Here is a 25,160-nt window from a genome sequence, read left to right as displayed (position 1 = left end):
GATTTCGCTATTTGTGCATAATTACTTTGTTGCAGCGCTCCTCGTGTAATCATAGCCTCTAACCCGCCTCCTACACCAGCTGCGCCTATGCCCTCTGTTGCTGCTGGCTTTGATCTAACGTATTTCATTCAGTTCCAGAATCAACAGATGTTGCAGTTGATGCTGCGCCTCGACGCATTGCACCGTTCCGAGCTTTTGATGAACAACAAGAGGAATGGAAAGAGTACTACTACGCACAGTTCAACTCTCATTGTCCTAAACATCAAGTGCGAGGTGCTGTGAAACTTTATTATTTCTTGTCGCTGGAACCTTCCACCTCGCTCAGAAGTTATTAACGACTAGTAGGCTGGATTTGCTACTATTTGAAGAATAGACATACCGTCAATGGGTCACACGTCGTTTTCAATATATCCGTGGTCTGTACTATAGTGACACAATGATTCGTGTTGCAGTAACGCACAGTGTGCCTGAGAGCAGGATTTGTGAACAAATTCATGGGAAACTTCGACGTAGCTCCCGTCTGCAGTGTAATGCAAAGTGACTTACAGGTATGGCTTGGCAACCGACCACCACGCGCGAACAGACCACAGCGCTTTGGGCATCGTAAAAAAGTGTCAGTGCATACGTCTGCTGTGAAATCCTGTCCCCGCTTTTTCCAATCATAAAACACAAATTTATCCTTTGTTCAACACTACTTGCTTTCCTTACCGAAAACCGTGTCATGTGCAATGAGAGACAAATATATTTACCTGTCCGGATAATTTAAAGTTCAAGAACATAGCATTACGCATGCCCTAGTTCAGAAGTGGCAGTGTTCACATCTCAAGCGCTCTATGGAGCTTCAGCTTGCTGTTTACATCGTCAAATAGAAGCAATATAATAGTTGGTATACAGCATATGTCGAGATTCAATGCAATTTAACTCATCATATAGTTTCTTTTGCAAATTAGTTTTCGAGCACGTATAAACGGTAGAAATATAAGAACTCCACGTCTGTAGAATTACTACAACGACGATCGCTTCACATCTGCTTGAGTGGCTCAGTGGATAGGCTGATGGTATACGAACTAAAGCATTAGTGGCCGAATCTAATTGGAGTTTACTGTAACTTTTTTATTTACACCTGTGCAGGTTATATTTTAAGCCTTAATTCGCTACAAATTGTGCAGTGTGAGCTTTCATAGGTTCCACATTCTTTCAAGATTCCGTTTTATAGTACTCTAATCTCCAAACAAACAGACAAATGGTCATAAAAAATATTGCAAATGGACGTATTTATTTGTAATTACTTCAACCGCCAGCTGGTGTCTCTACAGGTCTTAGTTAAGAGAAATATATCAGGTAATTGGCATACGTCACACGTCTGCTTGAATATTCGCGAGCAAATAACTGCTCTCTCTGAAAACGGTGCATCTGAGGCAGGACGTCGTTATGGCGTTGATGGTCCACAGCAAGGAGATGGATTAGACGATTTAAAGATAATACTGAGCGAGAGAGACCTCCTATACCTGAAAGACCAGGGCGGACGATGAAGAATTGGCCAGGGCGGACCAGAATGGTCCTTTGTCAATCATCCGGGGCCTAATGAGAGCTTCACATTTCCGAGTCTTGTCGAAAACTGCTCTCGCATGATCAAAGAAAGATAGAATCAAGTCCCGTCGTGCTTTTATCAAAGAACTGTTGTCAGACGAACAAGCCGTGGATAGACTAGCAAATGTGAGTTCGTGGGAAGATGTCGACTGGAGGAAAGTCACTTTCCACGACGAGTGCACGACTGAAACCACGAGCAAAGGTGGTGCTCTTGTTTACCGCACAAATTCGCAACGATATGACGCGCACTTCGTGGCCACACGTGCTACAAGCGGACACATAAGTGTGAAATGACTTACATTTGTGCAGAAACCTTGAAACGTATCCAAGGCAAGTAAAATTCGGCATGCTGTGAACGTTTCCTTCAAAATGTAATCACATTGGAGATCGACATTCGCACCCTGGAGGCCGTCTCACTTACCAGCATGATTATTATCCAGCACACACTAGCATTAGGGTTCATAGGTTCAAACGAGGGAGAATACTAGTCAATACTTTCTGTGGCCTCGAAAGCCGAATGATCTCAGTCCCAGAGAGCAGGTATGGGCTCAGTTGATGAAAACTCTGTGATACAATTTGTCAGACTCACCTGCGGTAGCCGTGACTGCTATATGGGATTTGGTTACCATGGATGAGGAATTTTTCGAGAGACTTGCAAATTCTATGCCTCGAATCATCCTAGCCGTCCTTGATGCCAATGGCATGTAGGCAAAATACTGAAGCTACACATAGCCTACTCTTCATTTTATTTAATTTAATTTTTGTGGAAGTGGGCTACATATTTATTAGCCCACCGATATTAATTTCAAAATACAAATCTAAATGCTACTATATGATTTGTTTTTTTCTTATGGAAAGATAGATGAATGTCACAGTCCACGGAAGATTATTTGTTGTTTTATCGGAGACCAAGTGGATATCACTCTCTAAGGATCATTATTTTTATTCTTATTACCTTCCAAGAAAGGTTATTTTTAGATATCAAATTCCCAAAACATAATTTGTCATTTCATACGATGATTGCTTGCACGACCGCATGTTTCAGCTGCTGGGAGAATTCTCAACAGCTGAATTTGTAATTTGCTGAAGAGAATTCTGAAAAACGTAAAATGAAGAAAATATAATTTAATAACAAATAGTAAATAAAGCACAAAGTATTTGCGACGCGTTATAAAACTAATAACAAAAATACGACTGCAGTGAGATCCGATGCGTATAACACATATCAGTTCAGTAAGCTGGCGGGCTACCAAGGATCTACCGACCTCTTCTTATTAGCGTAACTTTCTAATAGGCCACCGATGTTGAAGAACGAGCAATAAACTGTAAACAGCAGATACTGGAAGGCACATCCACTTGGTCGAGTAAACTGTGCTTAAGGACTTAGAAAAATGTGTCAGTCAGGTGATACGATTCTCTTAGCTGAAAACTATAGAGACACTAGCTGGCGGTCGACGTAATTACAAATAACTACTGCCCATTCCAATATTTTTACTACGACCATTTATCTGTTTGTTTAAAGATTAGGCTATTATATAATGGAATCTTTTGAAAGAATGTGGAACCCAGAAAAGCCTACAACTCTATAATTTGTAGTGAATTAATGTTTAAAATATTATCTGCACAGGTATAAGGAAAAGAACGCTAGTCCTTTACGTTCGTAAAACGTCAGCCATCCGACTCTTTCTCTATTATTTTTCTTTCTTTTTTACCTTGGAACTAAGGCAATAAGATCAATGTACTTTTTCTTCTCGGCTGCTCATCAGCACTAGAGAGGTGGAGGCATAGAGGGCAGGGGTCGAGAATTCCGCTGCCTGGCCACGATGCTTCCCCCATACCTGTCAAGGATTAGCTCCAGAAAATGTAACTCTAACTGGAGAACAAAAGAAAAATTCGGAGTAGGTATTAAAATTCATGGAGAAGAAATAAAAACTTTGAGGTTCGCCGATGACATTGTAATTCTGTCAGAGACAGCAAAGGACTTGGAAGAGCAGTTGAATGGAATGGACAGTGTCTTGAAAGGAGGATATAAGATGAACATCAACAAAAGCAAAACAAGGATAATGGAATGTAGTCTAATTAAGTCGGGTGATGCTGAGGGAATTAGATTAGGAAATGAGACACTTAAAGTAGTAAAGGAGTTTTGCTATTTGGGGAGCAAAATAACTGATGATGGTCGAAGTAGAGAGGATATAAAATGTAGGCTGGCAATGGCAAGGAAAGCGTTTCTGAAGAAGAGAAATTTGTTAACATCCAGTATTGATTTAAGTGTCAGGAAGTCATTTCTGAAAGTATTCGTATGGAGTGTAGCCATGTATGGAAGTGAAACATGGACGATAAATAGTTTGGACAAGAAGAGAATAGAAGCTTTCGAAATGTGGTGCTACAGAAGAATGCTGAAGATTAGATGGGTAGATCACATAACTAATGAGGAAGTATTGAATAGGATTGGGGAGAAGAGAAGTTTGTGGCACAACTTGACCAGAAGAAGGGATCGGTTGGTAGGACATGTTCTGAGGCATCAAGGGATCACCAATTTAGTATTAGAGGGCATCGTGGAGGGTAAAAATCGTAGAGGGAGACCAAGAGATGAATACACTAAGCAGATTCAGAAGGATGTAGGTTGCAGTAGGTACTGGGAGATGAAAAAGCTTGCACAGGATAGAGTAGCATGGGGAGCTGCATCAAACCAGTCTCAGGACTGAAGACCGCAGCAGGAACAACAGCTGGAGATATTACTTTGTACTATAATTATTAATAAAGTGTGATCCTTGACCTCTGTAACCGCTAGTCGTACATCGCGAACCGGGGGCTCAAGGATGCAACAATTTGAAAAAATTTTAAAGCATAGTGCTGCACTGCCCGCTGAGCGCCTAGTGAGTGGCTGACGCAACCCGCTCGACTCGGCTCGGAGCCAGGTCCCGGACGCAACGGCGGCGCGCGCTGCTGGAACGACTATAGCGCGCTTCCGGGATAACACACTCCGGCTGGTGCGCGCAGATCTAAGTCCGTTATCAGCGCGTTACGTAACCAAGGTCACTCGCTCTGTATATAAGCGGGCAGTGCACGCCAGCAGAACCATTCTGCTGTGAGCTCTACCTGCAACAGCATTGAAGCACTATGCCTCGTCGACGTGTGCATCGTCAACGCCGCTACCGCATGGCTGTCTAATGATAACGGAAGTCTGTCATTCTTCCTGATTTCCAAAACAATATCTTCTGTGTGATTAACTGGAACGATAAAGCGAAATTGAAATCTATTCGTGATAATGAAGTTTATATTTCTGTATACAAGGAGGATATGGTTGTTGCCGTATGAATGATACTTGAGCAATAATTACTTCAGTGCTTTTCCATCTTCAATGAAACCACGCCTAGCAACATATGTCTCTTTGGAAATCCTAACGTAAAGTGAAATAAACAAAAGAGGTGCATATACACAAATCTCCTGAATTTTTAAACTAAGACGTCAAGTAAAGAAAATAAAATCTGGCACTTTTGCTTCATCTATGGGTGTCTTGATGTGCTTGTCACTTAACCAGTACGTCGCCTCAAATGTTAATTGCAGTGGAAAGACCTATCAAGAAGTCTGAAGTGTGTATATAGTTGCACCTCTGTAGCTCACACAACTGAAGACTGCTCGTTTCGTTGAGAATACCGTACCTTATACTGGTTCCTAGCCAAGGACCGTGAATATTTTTCCAGATTTGTGTCCACTTTTGGCGGGGAAATTTATGTTCTACTTGGTTCCGTTCATGAGCGCTACGTAAAATTTGACAGTACTGAAGACGTGTTGAAGGAGACAATGTGCTTCATTGTAGCTCAATTGTAAGGAGACGTTTCGTATATGAATGAGATGAGAATTTATCATCCCTATTGTTATCGGTACATTCTGTACTGGCAGTGCTAAGCGCGAAAACAATTATTTGATAATTGTATTTTGATTATTTTGCAAAGTTCTTACCGTACTGCCGATCAACAACGCGATGCATTGTGGCTGTACATCCTTGAGTCCTAATCCTCCTTGGTGACGCACTAACTCCATGGTTGTAAATGGTACTTCAAAAAAGGTTCCGCCTCCAAATGTACCAGACCGTACAGACTAAAACACGTTTAGCAATGTCATTAGGTATCGGAAAGGTTGATTTTACATTATACAGTCTAGTGTATATGTAACTGTTTATAAGATGCGCTTTCTATGTACGATCTAAATTTCTGCCAGCATGTTCTTTGAACAACACACGTACTGTGCTGAGCTTTTCTTGTCGATTTCGCTTCATGATGGATTTGGGGTCTGCTGTAATAATAAAGCCCAAGTGTTTTCTTGCGTCCGTCTGTTGGTGACAAGCGATCTGAATGTGATCTTGCCGCGGTCCTAGTAGTAAGAGCTGAGATTTATTTCTATTTAATTGTGCACCAGTAGCATTGATATTTTCGCGTATAATGAGTTAGGCTCCTTATATATCACGGTCGTTTGTGACTATTGCAATGATGCCTGCATAGGCGTGACAAGCAGTTTTGTTGTCGAAAATGCATAAACCTGGCAATTCGATGTAGAACTGTTTTAAAAGTGACTCCACGAAACTTATGTATAAGGTCGCTTACAGTGGGCCCCTCTCTTATCGCCCGCGTTATGTGGACAGGCTTCGCTATTTGGCCATCAACTATTCATCTGGAGTGTGCTCCGCGTATGTATGTTTGAAGTATTCGCAGAAAGGCATCGTTAAATCCCATACTTCTAATCACTAGAAGCAAGAAATCGTGGTTCACTCTATCGAACGCCGTACCGAAATCAATAAATGCTATGGCTGTTTTGGTCTTCCAGAGCCACGAAGGATACGTAATGTCTCTCCATTCTGCTAGTGTAGTTAGCATCGAGCGTCCGGTCACAGCACTGGACTGATAATGCCCAATCACTCGCGGGAGTATAGGTTTCATTTTATTATTCATTATGCACGTGAATAATTTGATGTCTGAATTCAACAGTGTGATTGGTCGATAACTCAACAGGGTGGCATAGGGAAGCATTTTTTTATATAAGCACTATTAAACCTTCTGTGAACTACGGAGGAAAACTTTGGTTGGAGTGTAATGCACTTAATATCTTAGTAAGTTTTGCACCAATCATGTGCCAGCAATGAGTATAAAATTCATTTGTCAGCAATCTAAGCCAGCCACTTATTGATTTGGGCCATCAGTAGTTGTTTCTTCTATTTACACGGACGTTATACCTTCAACCAATGTCAATTTGTCCACCAGCGTAACGGTTGATGCTATGTTGTGTACCATGTTACCCCGTGCAATGTCAATAGTTTCCGGTTCTGTGAACAGCTCAGTAAAATAGTTCTCAATATAGATCTGTAAAAAGGCCTGGTTGTTGTACTCATTATTCTGCTGGGTCATAAGTCTGGTGATTACCTTTTGTTTAGCTCGTATAGTCTCGAGGAAAATGTTATATTCTGAGGTCGATGGAATAAGAACATCACTTACATTTCGTGCCGTAGCTTGGATGCCATCCAAAGTTTGTCTAGAGACTGTAGTTAACTTATTTCGGGTCCATTTTTCAGACGTTACGTGCAAAACCGTTCTGTAACAGGCAAGTGTCTTCCGAAACTGATCAGAAGTTACTTCAAATAGAACATGGAAAATTCTGATTGTCCTAAGGCCAAGACCTGCATAAGTGATAGACACCTTGCTGACTTCTCCGTTTTTATGCATAGAGTCCGCAGTTAGTTGGCGACTGTCCATAATTCTGGAAGAAGTTTCGTCAACATATATTTTCAGGTTTATGGCTTTTGGTACAAAATCGAACTAAAAACCTAGCATTTCATTGTGTCGTAAACCTATCTTGTCGTGAAAACTCTTATTTCATTTAGATACTTTGAGACGTTCAATGTAAACTTCAAGGCACTTTTCCGGCTATTGAATTCCACGGTCCTATAGTCACTGTACTCATAGTAACAGTTCCGCTTCTGTTAACTCTGCGGGCGAATTATTGAAACAGACCTGAAAAGTTCGTCATCGTAGTAATGCGACCTACGTGGAGTTCTTATATTTCAACCTTTTAAACGTCCTCGAATAATGATTTTTCAAAAGAAATGATACGATGACTTAATTTTCAATGAATCTCGACTGTATGCTAACTATTACATTGCTTCTATTCGACGATATAAACACCAATTTGAAGCTCCACATACCGCTAGAGTTCTGAACCCTGCAGTTCTGAACTTGGGCATGCGCAAGGCTCTGATCTTGGATTCTAAGTTATTCGGGTCTCTCATTATACAGTCTATGTGCTTACAACAGGAAAAGAACTCCACACACTCAGTGAATGTAGTTTCTTCTACACCGGCTACTGGTACTAATAATGACCAAATTCAGGATGTGCCTTCACCGTATCCAAGTGCTGAGCAACGACGGTCAAACTATTTGTGAATTTAGCCATTCATGGATGCTTCGTGCGACTTCAGCTAGACACTGCCGCTTCCGTTACATTGTTTAATTGCGCCACTTATGAACAGTACTGGAAGTCGCAGTTGACAAAGTCTTGCACCTAACTTACAGCTTATAAATGCCAGGACATTCCACTGCTTGGTACACTGAGTTTAACTGAAACATTCCAGTCTCACACCAGAATAGAGACATTTACCATTTTCTGCTCACGAGACTGAATGTATTTTTGTGTTACAATCTTTTTGTTTGTTTGGTCTTCCTATTCAGGACAATATACATTCTGTTTCTGCTTTCAGCCTAAAAGACAGTGTTACTCAAATGATTGCGGAGTTTTCTGATTTATTTTCTGAAGTACTAGACAGAGAAAACAATTTTTGGCCCACATGCCAATGAAGGACAAGGCGAGACCTTAGCTTTCCGGGAGTGTCCCGTCCCTCGCGCTCTCAGAGACAAAGTTGCAAGTGAGATTGAAGAATAACAAGGCAATGGTGTTGTTGCTCCTATTCAGGCTGTCAGGACGTACACCGCAGAAACATATCAGTAACCTTCGTGCCGTTATTCAAGTTCTTTCAATTTCACCCATGTTCTTAAGAGTCGAGGCGTTCATCCCCTTGACTCACAGTAGCTGGTCATCCGGGAGCTCCCCGCCCCGTGGAACGTGACGGAACTGCAGTCTTGGGAAAATGACATATTACACCTGGTTTCTACTCAACAGAGCTCATAACGCGACTCCGTTGTTTCGTTTGCGCCGGAAGATTGTGCCTTTTGTTTGGACCAAATAAGATCAGGATGCATTCCAGAAACTTAAATTTCGATTCTGTTGAGCCTGTGGTTTTGCAGTGGATATTTCTTAGTACGGAATCAGAGCTGTGCTCTCACACAGATTTGGTTCATAGGACAGGCCATTTCCTTTGGCTTTCGAGTTAAGACTCAATGTAACTATTCCCAAATCGAGAACGAAGCGCTCGCTGTTATCTATGGCGCGACGAAGTTTCACCATTATCTGTTTAGTCGTAAGTTGTACCTAGTGACGGACCATAAGCCACTTCAGTCTTTGTTTCATCCATCGAAACCTGTTCCACGATGCGTGGCTAAGAAGTTGCAACATTGGGCTTTGTTATTGTCAGAATACGAGTAGGAAATACTATCTCAGCCCACGTCGAAGCATGCAAATGTTGACACTTTTTCTTGCATTCTTGTCGGTCCTGATTCTCAATTCGATCCTACTACCGCATCTTGTCAGTTCGATGCGCAGGTCACTGAACTTCTACAGACTTTTCCTGTGCACTATAGGCAAATTGCACAGGCGACGGAAGCAGACCCTGACTTGAACCTTTTGTTGCTCTTCATTTGTACTGTTTGGTCTCGTGCAGTTGAAAACATTCAGATTTCTTTTGTGCGCCGATTATTTTGCTCATTGACATAGCCTCTCCGTCCAACACGGTATGATTTTTATTGCAAAACGGTTTAGACAGTCACCTGTGCTTATTCTTAAAATGTTGGAAAAAGTACATTGCGGTATTGTACGTAAAAAAGAGCGCGTCGCAACTGTACTTGGGCGGGCACATTGAACAGAGGACGTGAGAAAGCTTGTTTTGAAACTTTGTCGGCGCCGCCGCAAACGTTTTCAGGGTGGTCAAAGTCTCAATTCCCGTGGTAACGACTGAATATTGACTTTGCTGGACCCTTTTGAAACACTCGCTAGCTTATTGTTGTGAACTCTTTTAGCAAATACCAGTTTGCAGTTCACATTAACTCGACTACGCCGTGTAGTGCCATCAAGCTTAGTCATCTATTTTTTTCTTGGAAGTTTTGCCGGAAGTGTTGGTTATAGATCGCACTTTATGGCTCAAAACTTTGAATAGTTTTGTACAGCCAATGGTATCGCTCACCTTGCAAGTGCTCCGTTTCATCCACAGTGGAACAGCTGAACAATTTGTACATACGTTCAAGCGACAGATGAACCATTTACACCCTCCCACACACGGGAGCAAGTGCTGCTACTCTTCCTCGCAGAGTACCGCTCCCAGCGCCGCGACGGCCGGCGCCCCCGCTCGCTGCTCCACTTGCTGCACCCACCGCAGCGCACGGCGCCCGTCACCCTCCGCAAGTATGGCTTTGCGCCTAATCATTCTATTCCTTTCAGAGTATTTGGTCGCACCAGATGCTGGGAGAGATGAACGATTCTTCGCAATTGGGGCGCTCGCATGTCTTTAATTCAAGGTCCTGCTGGATTGCTGTGCCGCCATCAGAACTACATAAGGGCTTGTCAATTAAGAGATTCTTTCACAGATTTTCTGTCCCCAGATTCGCAACATACTGGGATCTTGCGGCTGGTGTGACAGCCCCCGAGTGTCTCTTCGGCACAGCCTGTGGACCGGATGGAGCTGCAAACATCGCCTCTGCTGCCGCAGTAGCTCGAATTCCCTCAGACAATTATAGTTGGCAGTGACTTCAATCTACCTTCCGTATGTTGACAAATATACATTTTCAGACCATATTGTAGATAGAAAACAAATTCCTTAATCTAAACGCTTTTTTTAAAATTATTTTGAACAATTAGTTCACGAGGCCATACAAATTCTAAATGGTTACGAAAGCACACCTGACCTCTTAGCCACAAATAATCCTGAGCATCACGACGGATACAGGGATTAGTGAACACACAGAACGAGGCTCAATTTCGTTACAAACAAATTCACTAAAACTAAAAATATATCTATTTATAAAAGCAACTAAAAATTCCGTTGACGTCTTTCTAAGAGACAGTCTCAAATCCTTCCAAATTATGTAAGTGAATACCATATGTGGCTTAAGTTCAAAGAAATAGTATCAACAGCACTCGAGAGATTCATACCAAATAAATTAATAACAGACAGAACTGATCCCCCATGGTACAAAAAACACGACAGAAACCTGCTGCAGGAGCATCCAAAAAGGGACGTATAATTTAGACGAATGCAAAATCTCCATTATTGGCGAAGTTTTACTGAGGCTCGAAATTTGGTGCGGATTTCAATGCGAGATCCATTTAATAGTTTCCACAACGAAACTCTTTCTAGAAATGTGGTGGAAAATCCATAGAGATTCTGGTCCTATGTTAAGTAAACCAGCGGAAAGTCTCAGTAAGCGATGTGGAGGAGGAGGAGGAGGAGGAGGAGGAGGGGGAGACTAGGGACCCGACCCTTCAGAGCAGGTAAAATCGTGGCAAATGTCCACCGTGGCACATGTCCGGCGTGGCAAATGTCCGCACACCGGTCAGCATTGCCGCTCTCTAGGACTTTCGTCGGACCTGCTCAGGAAAAGGTCGTGCGCCGTTTCGGGGTTTCCAGACGGACGATCCCCTCAGAGGGTAGGACGGGGCGCGACTCGAGGTTCAGCGTCGGTCCCAGATGCGGCTCCCGACTCCTCACCCCACCCAGTTTCCTGCCTTTCCCCTGCCTACCATTAGCCATTGTCGTAACACGGCTCCCTGCATGACAACGTCGCGGCATTTGGTGGGGTGTTGGAGGGGGGGGAGGGGGAGGAATGTGGAGTCCTAAAGCATCGACAGCACACCGAACAGTTGAGTGCCGCGGGATTGCATAACAAAGGCGCTGACCCGCGCGCCAGTGGAAAGAGTGGGCAGCGCCACACCTCCAGATAGACAAAATTCAACACCCCTGGTCAACGCCCAATTCGGTAACAGGGCTAGAGTGGACCAGCACTGAGTAATAGGAAACTGATACTCAGTCTGGGTGCTGTGAGTAGTAATATACTGCGAATGTCAATGCATGTAGCAGGCACGGGACGCACAGAAAGTTAAGTATCGTTTCTTGCCTTAATAGAAATAAAGTTTTCTATTAATTACAAAGTGTTTTGTACAGATAGTTTAGAATTCCTGTCACTGGACATCGCAAATGCTCTCGTTCCTTGTTCGTGTCAGTGCTCGAAAGTACTGCGGGAATAGTGAATACTTATACATAAAATGGACTTAATCACCATGAAGTATACCTTTGTTGCATACTAGTTGAGATGGAATATTAGGATATGAACTTTACCTTTTGTCACATTTAAAAAATACAGTTTCCATATCGCCATTGAAAAGTAATGTTGAATATATTAACCATTTCAGTTCTTTTCACTTTTTTAATCTTACCAATTCGTTAGATCACTAATTATATAGTAATATTGATTTATGGAATTAAATTTTCCTTGAGACATATGAGTCTCGATTTTACCTTTGATAAGTATTAAAACTAAAGAAATGAATTAATATTTGTGGCACAGATAGGACTTGAAACCCGATCTCCTGCTTACTGGGCAGCTGTGCTAACCATTACACCACGAAATCATAATAGCAGTCACATCTGCTCCGACTACGCTAGTCCATCTTCCTCCCTAACATAAACTTCACGCCTTCAGACTCCTTTCCTCATCGTCAGTATTGCTGAGGCTCTCCAGTAATGAATTTCCCCACAATGGAGTTCAAACAGCAGCCCTTATATATCGCTGCCTGGAAAGGATACTGAAATTCGAAATAAATGGGTCTGTCACAAAGTGATACAGACTTCCCACTCACCAATGGACGGCCTGACAATGACGATAGGCAGCCGGTCAGAGTACCTCGCCACCAGCTCCTCTGTAAGGTTCTTCGTCAAGGCGTATGTGTTTGGTAGATTCCCCAGCATCCTATAACAACATGTAGTTACATTCAGAAATGTGCATATTACTCCATACTCATCTAGCTTGTGATGTACACTTATCACCAAAAACAAATGACCTCCTGCTTGATAGAATATTGGTCGACATTTATAACACAGTACATCAGTGATTCTGCATGAATGTATTACATGAGTATTTTGCAGGTTTTCAGGGCTGTGTTGCAACGGATGTGCATGCACAACTTTCACATTCCCATAAATCGCGGGTTGGGTTTACAGAGGGAATGACCCGTGGGACTGATCCACGTACTTACTTAACACAAACAAATTATGCCGCAATAGACGGGCTTCTGAGGATACATTTGTTTTATGTTCCCCCATCTTCAGATCTATTTAGTGGTTGTGAAATTTCTTCACTTACGACTGCTTACAATTGCTATCTTAAACACCGTTGCAAAATTCCGCAACGGCATTTGTTATGAAATAACGCTCACAGAAAGTAAATAAATGTATACATCTGAAGGAGGGATATCAAGTATATTCATACGTCATTGCAGGAAAATAGGCACCTGTAAAGGCTACTGGTTGCAGCTAATTCATTATAAATTTCGTTCAGTTTCAGCAGTTGCAGTGTTGTTATCAGTCTACATATGATAAGATCCTTCTAATACGAGAAGGAATTAGAAAACAAACTATCGCAATAAGATAGGCAATCTCAGTGAACAAGCCATTAGGAGTACCTTGGGAATGTTTGGACACAGGGCATTCGTGTGTTCGATATTAGGCGTGTTAATATCCACAAACACTGTTACCAATCATTTTTAAAATATCTGTTCAAAAACACTTCTGATGACCAGCTGTGTATGCATGGGCTATTTCTCTACCTCCAAATACATTAAGCCGTCATTTCTTTGTTCGTTTTTAAAAATCGCTTAAAAGTCCATATGTATCAGCTGTGTTACACAGAAGGCTAACTCCGAAAATACGAAGAACACAATGGCGAAAGGTCACAATTATAATACTCGCCCTCACACGCTGACTACACACTGGTGATTTTGAGAGAACTTTGGCTGACATTAATATTGTTCGTCAATATTTCTAGCACTGACAGTACGACAGTACTCGGCCTCTGACGGTCGTTATATTGACATATTGACAATGATACTGAACGTGTAAGGGTCCTGTAACGTCTTTGCGACATTTCTACCACTGCGGATGGTAAATACGAGCTGTGTGTTGTTACCACGACAAACTGCTCAACTTCGTGGAAGCAAAACTCACTAAAACATTGATACACGGTGCAGTCAATAAGAAAGTAGTACGGAAGACCCATGTGAAGTGATCCACCGGGGCAGTGTGTACCCTTGTAACATGTCGCCAGTTGGTGGTGCTACCGCTCGGTGGAATATTACGCTATGTCCTACTTCTGTTCCATGCTCAGTTGAATGTCTGGTGAGGTGACTTTTTGTGCAGGTTTGAAGCTAAAGGGAAAAATCGATTTTGTGAAGAACCGAAGTAAGGTAAGCTCAGTTTTATTATCATTAAATGGAATTTATTTGTAAGAACTATTATTTACAGTTAATATTCTGGTTAACTGCACCTTTAACTTATGTCACCAGTATGTTTCGAGATTTTAAAATGTGTTAGACATGTTGTCGCTATCTTTTTCTAGCCTTGCAGCGTCTGGGGCAAGATGGTTCCGCTTTCTTTCAAGGGGACCACTTTGCCCTAAACACATTAAAATATATAACTCGAGTTTTGTCTTACAGATAATACGTAATCGGCTAGAAATCTACCTCACAAGGCTTGAAAACAGTGCTGGACTCCAGCAAACGTGCAGCGGGTTATTCAAGCAGTAAGAAGTGTCGAAATGGGCTGCAAGAAAGCAAGTACTCCGTGAATGGCATTGAAGACATGAGTCAAAAGAAGCAACCGAAGGCAAAAAAGTCTTTGGTTCAAAACGACCTGTTTTCAACCCTGAACAGGAGATGAACTGAAAGACTACATTATGAAAATGGGAACAATGATCTTTGGTTTTATGGTAAGAGATGTCAGAAGCGTTGGTTTTGAACTAGCTGAGAAAAACAAAATTAATCATTCTTTGAACAAAGAATCACGTCTTGCTAGAGGAGATTGCTTCTCCAGACTCAAGAGTCGTCAATCAGAACCGACACTGCGGTCGCGACAAGGGACATCAATCGCTGGAGCTTACGCGTTCAAGAAGCCTAATGTAGATAAATTTTTCTCCATATTAAAAACCACCTTGGATCAAAAACAATTTCCGACGCTTCTAATTTTTATTGTCGATGAGTCTGGTGTAACTACTATTCAAACAAAATCAAATGAGGTGCTTGCCTTGCAACGAAAGAAGCAGTTAGGGACCATTACATCTGCTGAACGTGGAATTCTGTCCACAGCAGCCATTTGTATTACCGCTGGGGGACATTTCATTCCCCGGGTATTATTTTCCCTCACATCAGAATATAAGCCGAGTGCGCTGATGGTGCTCCACCAGGAACATTATTTCCTTGTAATTCTTAAATTTTCTTTATGATATGACCATTTCCTGAGCCATGCTGAGACATCAGACAAGCATCCTGCTCTTCTCAAATTTGATGCTCACGTAACACACATCACGAACCTGGAAGTCATTACGCACGCAAGGGGAAACGATATGCTGACATTTGCAGTTCCGCATCATTGCAGCCATAAATTGCAGCCACTGGATGTGTTTCCACTTGATAAATTTCATGTGTCTGCTGTATGAAGTTTCTCCGCAACAATCCTGCACGAGCAGTGATCCAATTCCAAGTGAGCAAACTCTTTGGAGGAGCATATCTGGGGTCGGAAACACCTATAACAGCTGTTAATGGATTTAAAAGATGTGACATATTTCCTATCAACTTTTAGAAGAAACATTTTTCTGCCTCTTTGCCTACTGAGAGACCTCTTATTCTCAAAGGTAGGTCTTTATTTTCCAATTCAGAAAACCTGAAAATAAAACCAGTTCCATGTAGAACTTCTAATAATGCACCACATATTCCAGCTCCGATGTCACCACAACATAGTTCTTCTTCTCTGGTTACTCGTAAGATATCAGCCCGCTACCCAAATTTGTTCAGGTTCATTTGCAGAAGAGGAAAAGAGTCTTAGTTGCCATGTCAAGCAGTCCATATAAGAACAGCCGGCTGAAGAGGATGTTTTGAAAGCAGAAGAACAAAAGGCAAACGGAATGAAGAAGAATGTGCATAGCATGAAAAATAGATCATGGAGGAAACTTACAGCTTCAGATAAGCAAAGCGAAACCAACACCAAGAGAAGGAAGGCTTCTGTTCGGAAGGTTACAAGCAGCGAGAATGAAAATGAAGGAGATGGCGCTGAATGCCTGTTCTGTAAGGATAAAGGGTCCAAAAGTGCTGAAGGGTGGATGTGTTGTTCGCCTTGCCATGAATGGTCTCGTAAAGAGTGTGCTAGAGTTGATGAAGACTGCGACGATTTCACTTGTGACTTATACAAATGTAGGAAGTAAACTCGTGCAACGACTACTGCATTTCCCTATGAAACTTTTGTGTGAAAATGTTATATTCAATTTCAAAAAGCCTGTTTTCAGATTTGTTTCTGATAATGTTAAGTAACTTTTTATAGGCATGTATACCCTATGCAAGTATTAAATTTAATACTACATTGAATTATAGCTTCCTTTACATGTAGAAGCTATTATTTAATATTATTTGGATTTTTCGACCAGGATCCTGGGGCAATGTGGTCACTGTGCAGACATTGAGATTATTGCTGCTAACATAAATGAGTTCAAGTTTATAAAACTGGTAAACAGTTATTTCAATGTATATACAACAATAGTTCCAAAGGCGAAGTTAGAGACAGTAAGTCTGAATGATGTGTCAATTGTAGAGATTCATTCCGTAAGGTGACCATATTGCCCCAGTCCCCCCTACTCGGTGGAATTATTCGAATATGTGTCACAGGTGGAGCAAAATACGAGCACCTCGCTCCCACTGCAGCAAGGTTCTTCCATAGGGGATTGAAACCAATCTTGAGCCAGACCCAAGCTGCAACCAGTCAGATGTCCAACTGCAGCACAGGAATGCATCCGATGGCGTCCCAGAGTTGTTCCATCAAGTTAAGGTCAGGCAGATGTGGTAGTCAAGACGTCAAGGTGGGTTCACTATCATGCTCGTTAAACCACTGTAGCACGATTCTCACCGCTCGACACAGACAGTTTTCCTGCTAGAATATGACGTCACTGTTGGGGTAAACATCAAGCATCAAGGGTTGAAGGTGGTCCTGAACAATTTTCACTTACTCCGCAAGCTTTCACACTTTATGTGATTACTGCTGCAGGTCCTTTACGACCCCAGGTGAATGTCCCCCATGCCATAATACCATAACACTGCCCCACACTGGCTCACACCCATAAGTTATTCTATTAGATCCTCACCACGATGATGGCTCATTAACAAACAACCAGAGACCTGATGAAAAAAGAAACATGATTTATCTGATCAGACGACACATCGCTATTGATCGACGGTCCAGTCTTGATGATTACACTAGTAACTGACAGTTCCGTCAGGTTAAAATGGGAAACCCATGTCCATCAACGTGCTCCCACAGTGTGTTACGAAAAATTTGGGCCTGCACCAACGCTCTATCACCAGATATGCCTCAGAAAGCCATCTATCCTGCTTTATAAAGCAGAAAAGGTTTCAACGAGTTTCCACAGATACAACAATAACTCATGAAGAGTTGACGAACTTGGCAGGTGAGCGGCTATAACAATCTGCATATGCTTGCCAGAGGGTGGGTGCCTGTGTTGTTTAGCCCCTGCACGGACTCCGGATGCAACAAATCAGGCCCTCACACGACTACGCAATTCTACTTCTAGCCATACTCCACAACCAAGTCTCTCTCTCTGTCTACATCAACATCAACATCTACACAGTTACTCTGCAATTCACATTTAAGTGCCTGGCAGAGGGTTCATCGAACCATTTTCATACTACTTCTTTACCATTCCACTCTCGACTGGCACGTGGGAAAAAGGAACACCTAAATCTTTCCGGTAGAGCTCTGATTTCGCTTATTTTATTATGATGATCATTTCTCCCTACGTAGGTAGGTGTCAACAAAATATTTTCGTATTCGGAAGAGAAAGTTGGTGACTGAAATTTCGTAAATATATTTCGCCGCAAAGAAAACCGCCTTTGTTTCAGTGAGTGCTACCCCAACTCGCGTATCATATCAGTGACAGTCTCACTACTGCTGCGCGATAACACGAAACGGGTTGCCCTTCTTTGCACTTTTTCGATGTCTTCCGTCAATCCTACATGGTAAGGGTCCCACAGAGCGCAGCAATATTCCAGCAGAGAACGGACAAGTGTAACATAGGCTCTCTCTTTAGTGGGTTTGTCGCATACTCTAAGTGTTCTGCCAACAAAGTGCAGTCTTTGCTTCGCCTTCTCCACAATATTATCTATGTGGTCTTTGAAATATAGTCGAATTGACAGCCCTTAGATCTGTGCGATTTATCGTATTCCCAAAATTTATCAGATTTCTTTTAGTACCTACGGGGATGACATCGCACTTTTCTTTGTTTAGTGTCCATTGCCACTTTTCGCACCATACTGAAATTCTCTCTAGATCATTTTGTAATTGGAATGTACTAGACAGTAAATTACAGCGTCATCTACAAACAATTTAAGGGGGTTGTTCAGAATATCACCTAGATCATTTATGTAAATTAGGAACTGCAGAGGGCCTATAACACTACCTCGCGGAACGCCAAATACCACTTCTGTTCTACTTGATGATATGCCGTCTATCACTAGGAACTGTGACCTCTCTGAGAGGAAATCACGAATCCAGCCACACAACTCAGACGATACTCACTATGCACGCAATTTGATTAATAGTCGCTTGTGAGGAACGGTATCAAAAGCCTTCTGGAAATCTAGGAATTTGGAATCGATCTGAGATACCTTGTCGACAGCTCTCATTACATCATGGGAATAAAGAGCTAGCTGTGTTGCACAAGAACGATATTTTCTGAATCCGTGATTGTTATGTATCAATAAGACATTTTCTTCAAGGTGATACTTTATGTTCGAGTGCAATATATGCTCCAAAATCCTACTGCAATTTGAGGTCAGTAATATGGGTCTGTAATTCAATGGGTTACTCCTATTTCCTTTCTTGAATATTGGTGTGTCCTGTGCGACTTTCCAGTCTTTAGGAACAGACCTTTCGTCAAGTGAGCGGTTGTATATGATTGCTAAGAAAGGTGCTATTCTGTCTGCTTACTCTGAAAGGAACCTGATTTGTATACCATCAGGACCGGAGGACTTGCCTTTCGTAAGTGATTTGAGTTGTTTCACAACACCTAAGTTATCTACTTTTATGTCACTCACGCTAAGTGCTGTTCTGGTTTCGAATTGTGGAATATTTTCTTCGTCTTCTTTCGTGAAGGAATTACGGAAAACTGTATTTAGTAACTCCGCTTTAGTGACACCATCATCGGTAACATTTCCATCGTTATCATGCAGTGACAGTATTGGCTGTTTTTTGCCAATACTGTACCCTACGTAAGACCAGAATCTCTTTGGTTTTTCTACCATATTTTGAGACAATGTTTCATTGTGGAACTGTTAAAAGCATGTCGCATTGACGTGCGCACTAAATTTCGAGCTTCCGTGAAACTTAGCCAGTCTTGGGGATTTTGCGTTCTTCTGAATTTGGCATGCTTTTTTCGTTTGCTTCCTCAACAATGTTCTGAAGTGTTTTGTGTACCGTGGTTGATCAGTCCCGTCTCTTATTAACTTACACGGTAAGAATCTGTCTATTGCTGTCGATACTGTATCTATGAATTTGAGCTATATCTGGTCCACACTTACCTGATTAGCTTGGAAGGAATGGAGAGTCTCTCTTAGGAAGGCATCAAGCGGATTTTTATCTGCTGTTTTAAATAGATATATTTTGCGTTTATTATTTTTAGTGGTTTTCTTTGATATGGTTTTGAGCCTCGCTACAATGTCCTTGTGTACACTTGTCCCTGTATCTGTCATGACGCTCTTTATTAGATCAGGATTATTTGTGGCTAAGAGGTCAAATGTTTTTTCGCAACCATTTACAATTCGTGTGGGCTCATGAACTAATTGTTTAAAGTAACTATCAGAGAAAGCATTTAGTACAATTTCATAAGATGTTTTCCGTCTACCACCGGGTTTGTACATGCATTTTCGCCAACAAATCGAGGGTAGATTGAAGTCTCCACCAATTGTAATTGTATGAGTGGGGTACTTATTTGTAATGAGATTCAAGTTTTTTTTGAACCGTTCAGCTATTATGTCATCTGAGTCTGGGAGTTGGTAGGAGGAGCCAATTATTAATTTGGTATGGCTTTTGAGTATAACCTCTACCCATAGTAATTTGCAGGAACTATCTATTTCAACTTCACAACAAGATAAACTACTAGCAACAGACACAAACACGCCACCACCTACTTTATTTAATCTATCCTTTCTGAACTGGTTTGCGCCTCTGTAAAAATTTCGGCAGAATTTATCTCCGGCTTTAGCCAGCTTTCTGTTATTATAACGATTTCAGCTTCACTACTTTCTATCAGATCTTGAAGCTCTGGTACTTTTCCAACACAGCAACGACAATTTACAACTGTAATACCGACTGTTGCTTGGTCGATTCTTGTCGTTTCTTTGCCCTGTACCGTTTGTGACTGGAGCCCTTTTTGATCTTTCCCGAGACTGTCTAACCTAAAAAACCACCCAGTCCACGCCACACAGCCCCTGCTACCATTGTAGCCGCCTCCTGTGTGTAGTGGACACCTGATCTATTTAGCGGAACCCGAAACTCCGCCACCCTATGGCGCAAGTCGAGGAATGTGCAGCCTACACGGTCGCAGAACCGTCTGAGCCTCTGATTCAGACCCTCTACTCGGCTGACTGCTTGACAAACAACACAAACTTTGACATCCAGAGAGTCTCCTTTATGTATTTACTTGGTGAATCTTACTGTATTTAACATACAACACAATATTGTGTAGAACATGAGTTACACTGTCGCAAGACATGAACACAGTCTCTAACGTCAATGCTTTTTTTTGAGTCATCAGTCTTCTGACTAGTTTGATGCGGCCCACCACGAATTTCTCTCCTGTGCCAGCCTCTTGGTCTCAGAGCAGCACTACCAACCTAAGTCCTCAATTATTTGGTGGCTGTATTCCAGTATCTATCTTCCTCTATCGCTTTTTGCCCTCTACAGCTTCCTCTAATTTTATGAAAGTAATTTCTTCATGAGCACATATACTATCATCCTGTCTCTTGTTTCTCTTTGTCAGTGATTTGCGCATATTCCGTTCCTCTCAGATTCTGCACAGAAAGTGCTCATTCCTTAACTTAAACTCTGTAGCACAGAGTCACAAATGCTTGGATTCTCTTCTGTTCCCGTTTTCCCACAGTCCATGTTCCACTACCATACAATGCTGTGCTTCAAACGTACATACTCAGAAATTTCTTTCCCCCTTTTAGTTCAATATTTGACACTAGTAGATTTCTCTTTTCCAGCAACGCCCTTTTTGTCAATGCTAGTCTGCTTTTGATGTCATTGTTTTGGCCGTCACTAGATATTTTACTACCTAGGTGGTAGAATTCCTTCATCTCCTCGTGACCACCAATCCTGATGTTATTGTCTGTTCTCATTTTTGCAACTTCTCATTACTTTCTTCGTTTTATACTCAGTCCGTATTCTGTACTCAGCAGACTGTTCATTCCATTCAGCAGATCCTGTAATGCTTCTTCATTTTCACTCAGGATAGCAATGTCATCAGCGAATCGTATCATTGATGCCCTTTCACCTTGTATTTCAACTCCACTGCTTAACCTGTCTTTTCTTACTGCATTAAATCTTTAACGTAAGATTATACCTGATAAAAAGTTTTCTGTGAATAATTACATGACTAAGAAGATACTGTTTTTTTCCCTACTGTTTTTGTTGTCTCAGCTAAGCAGCCTGCAATTCAGGCTGGATTACCGAGTTAGCCGTTGAGTGGTAAGTGGTGTACACGTCTGTCGACGATGGAGATCGTATTAGATGGAGCACTAGGAAGGAAACTGGCAGTGTAATTTCCAGTGGAATCACTCTGGCGATGGGAAAACTTCAGATCAATTATCTTTCTGTTGTGGTTGTCCATATAGTCTTTGCTACTAATAGTGGTCGTGGGGAGTTCTTGCACAAGCTTCTCCGAGAATGGTGACCACGTCTGGATTTTGTGCTTTTAAACCCATAGTGCTCAGAGCCATTTGAACCATTTGAAACAATATGGAAAATCATTCTCTTCCTTTTGTCAACAGCACCTCAGTCGACGAAAGAACTCGGTCTTCAATTACAAAACCCATTAAAGCACAAAATCCAGATGTGGTCACCATTCCCGGAGAAGCTTGTGCAAGAACTCCCCACCATCACTATTAGCAGCAAAGACTATATGGACAACCACAACAGAAAGATAATTGATCTGTATTTTTCTCAAATCGTGAGGTGCATATGTCGCATTCGTTACGGCCTGGCAGCGAGAAGAAAGGTTTCCACTCAATGTCCTTCAACTGATCAAGGAAAAAAGAAGGATATACAGATGCTGTAGATTAAGCCTCGATCTCTCCTTCTGAAAAAGGAGTGGAATTACCTAGACAACCGAGTAGGAGACCCTCTTACTATTCAAGAGTCGAAATAGGAACGCACAACTGCAGCTCCTAAACGCCAATGAACACTTCGAGGTCTTTGTGGGAATAAGTAAGATCGCCTGTACCACTGCACTCATCTCCAACGGAAAAGTGGAAACAACGCAGCGGACGACACGGGAAAATCCGATGTGTTCATTAACTCACTAGCTAAGCTTCGCACTTCTCCTAAAAGTCCACTCATTGACTACATCCACAAAAATCACGTAAATCAAAGCAGAGTCAAAGTAATTCATCTACCTACGATACCAAAAATGAACCAAATGAGTCACCTTAAAACAAGGAGTGGAAGGCATCACCTTCAAACTACTACGGCAGGCTCCCACGCAAGCCTTCCTTCCAACTCACTCGGTGCTTTTCAGTGCATTTTTCTCCGTACGAACAGTGCCAGGCTAGTGGAAGGCAGCAAAAGTAATTACGCCCGGAAAAATGCCTAACAATACCGACTCGTACAGACCAATATCTGTCCTCCTAGTCACTGGTACATTATTTCAATCAATACTAAACATTCACATCAGCCTATCTACTATCGTAAACAGCCTAAAATCCGCGCTTCTGACAGTAGTGAACGAGAAAAGAAAAGTTGGACTGATAATATTTTATTTGTCACAATTCAAAATAAATTGAACTAACTGATTTTTACAGTAAACTAACAATAGCTCACAACAGGCTACATTTTGAGTACAGAAGCTTTCGAAATGTGGTGCTACAGAAGAATGCTGAAGATTAGATGGGTAGATCACATAACTAATGAGGAGGTATTGAACAGAATTGGAGAGAAGAGAAATTGGTGGCACAACTTGACTAGAAGAAGGGATCGGTTGGTGGGGCATATTCTGAGGCATCAAGGGATCACCAATTTAGTATTCGAGGGCAGCGTGCAGGGTAAAAATCGCAGAGCGAGACCAAGAGATGAATACACTAAGCAGATTCAGAAGGATGTAGGTTGCAGTAAATACTGGGAGATGAAGAAGCTTGCACAGGATGGTGTAGCATGGAGAGCTGCATCAAACCAGTCTCAGGAATGAAGACAACAACAACTAAATCCCCTATTCAGTCACTCGTTGACCACGATGGCACCGAAACAGAAGACGACCGAAGAAAGGCAGAAATACTGAATTCAGTGTTCCGAAACTGTTTCACTGCGGAAAATCGTAACACGGTCCCTGACTTCAGCCGTCGCACGGACGCCAAAATGGAAAATATTGAAATAAACGATATCGGAATTGAAAAACAACTGCTATCACTTAGTAGCGGAAAAGCATCCGGACCAGACGAGATACCCTTAAGATTCTACAGTGATTATGCTAAAGAACTTGCCACCTTTCTATCAGCAATTTATCGTAGATCGCTGGAAGAACGTAAAGTACCTAGCGACTGGAAGAAAGCGCAGGTCGTTCCCATTTTCAAGAAGGGTCATAAATCAGATGCGAATAATTATAGGCCTATTTCGCTTACGTCAATCTGTTGTAGAATAATGGAACATGTTTTGTGTTCTCGTATTATGACGTTCTTAGATAATACAAATCTCCTTCATCATAACCAACATGGATTCCGCAAACAGAGATCATGTGAAACTCAGCTCGCCCTATTTGCCCAAGAAATTCACAGTGCCGTAGACACTGGCGAGCAGATTGATGCCGTATTCTTGGACTTCAGGAAGGCATTTGATACGGTTCCGCACTTACGTTTAGTGAAAAAAATACGAGCTTACGGAATATCGGACCAGGTTTGTGATTGGATTCAGGATTTCCTAGAAGAAAGAACACAACATGTCATTCTTAACGGTTCAAAATCTGCAGATGTAGAGGTAATTTCGGGAGTACCGCAGGGAAGCGTGATAGGACCTTTATTGTTTACAATACACATAAATGACTTAGTTGACAACATCGGTAGCTCCGTGAGGCTATTTGCAGATGACACGGTTGTCTACAAGAAAGTAGCAACATCAGAAGACTCGTACGTACTCCAGGAGGACCTGCAGAGGATTAATGCATGGTGCGACAGCTGGCAGCTTTCCCTAAACGTAGATAAATGTAATATAATGCGCATACATAGGGGCAGAAATCCATTCCAGTACGATTATGCCATAGGTGGTAAATCATTGGAAGCGGTAACGACCGTAAAATACTTAGGAGTTACTATCCGGAGCGATCTGAAGTGGAATGATCACATAAAACAAATAGTGGGAAAAGCAGGCGCCAGGTTGAGATTCATAGGAAGAATTCTAAGAAAATGTGACTCATCGACGAAAGAAGTAGCTTACAAAACGCTTGTTCGTCCGATTCTTGAGTATTGCTCATCAGTATGGGACCCTTACCAGGTTGGATTAATAGAAGAGATAGACATGATCCAGCGAAAAGCAGCGCGATTCGCCATGGGGACGTTTAGTCAGCGCGAGAGCGTTACGGAGATGCTGAACAAGCTCCAGTGGCGGACACTTCAAGAAAGGCGTTACGCAATACGGAGAGGTTTATTATCGAAATTACGAGAGAGCACATTCCGGGAAGAGATGGGCAACATATTACTACCGCCCACATATATCTCGCGTAATGATCACAACGAAAAGATCCGAGAAATTAGAGCAAATACGGAGACTTACAAGCAGTCGTTCTTCCCACGCACAATTCGTGAATGGAACAGGGAAGGGAGGATCAGATAGTGGTACAATAAGTACCCTCCGCCACACACCGTAAGGTGGCTCGCGG

General features: G+C 42.1%; 1 protein-coding gene across 2 annotated transcripts in view; it reads right to left on the bottom strand.

The window, feature by feature from the left end:
* Positions 1 to 25,160, bottom strand: part of LOC124711714 (fatty acyl-CoA reductase 1-like) — a 193,367-nt gene that overhangs the window by 54,281 nt on the left and 113,926 nt on the right. For both annotated transcript variants that reach the window (XM_047241924.1, XM_047241923.1), the window contains exon 5: positions 12,604 to 12,713. In XM_047241924.1, the coding sequence (XP_047097880.1) occupies positions 12,604 to 12,713 (110 nt within the window). The remainder of the gene's footprint in view (positions 1 to 12,603; positions 12,714 to 25,160) is intronic.

The sequence above is a fragment of the Schistocerca piceifrons genome, chromosome 8 (genome assembly GCF_021461385.2).
Source record: "Schistocerca piceifrons isolate TAMUIC-IGC-003096 chromosome 8, iqSchPice1.1, whole genome shotgun sequence".
Taxonomy (NCBI): Eukaryota; Metazoa; Arthropoda; class Insecta; order Orthoptera; family Acrididae; genus Schistocerca; species Schistocerca piceifrons.
Note: the sequence above shows the minus strand (reverse complement) of the source record. Positions and strands in the feature narration are given on the sequence as shown.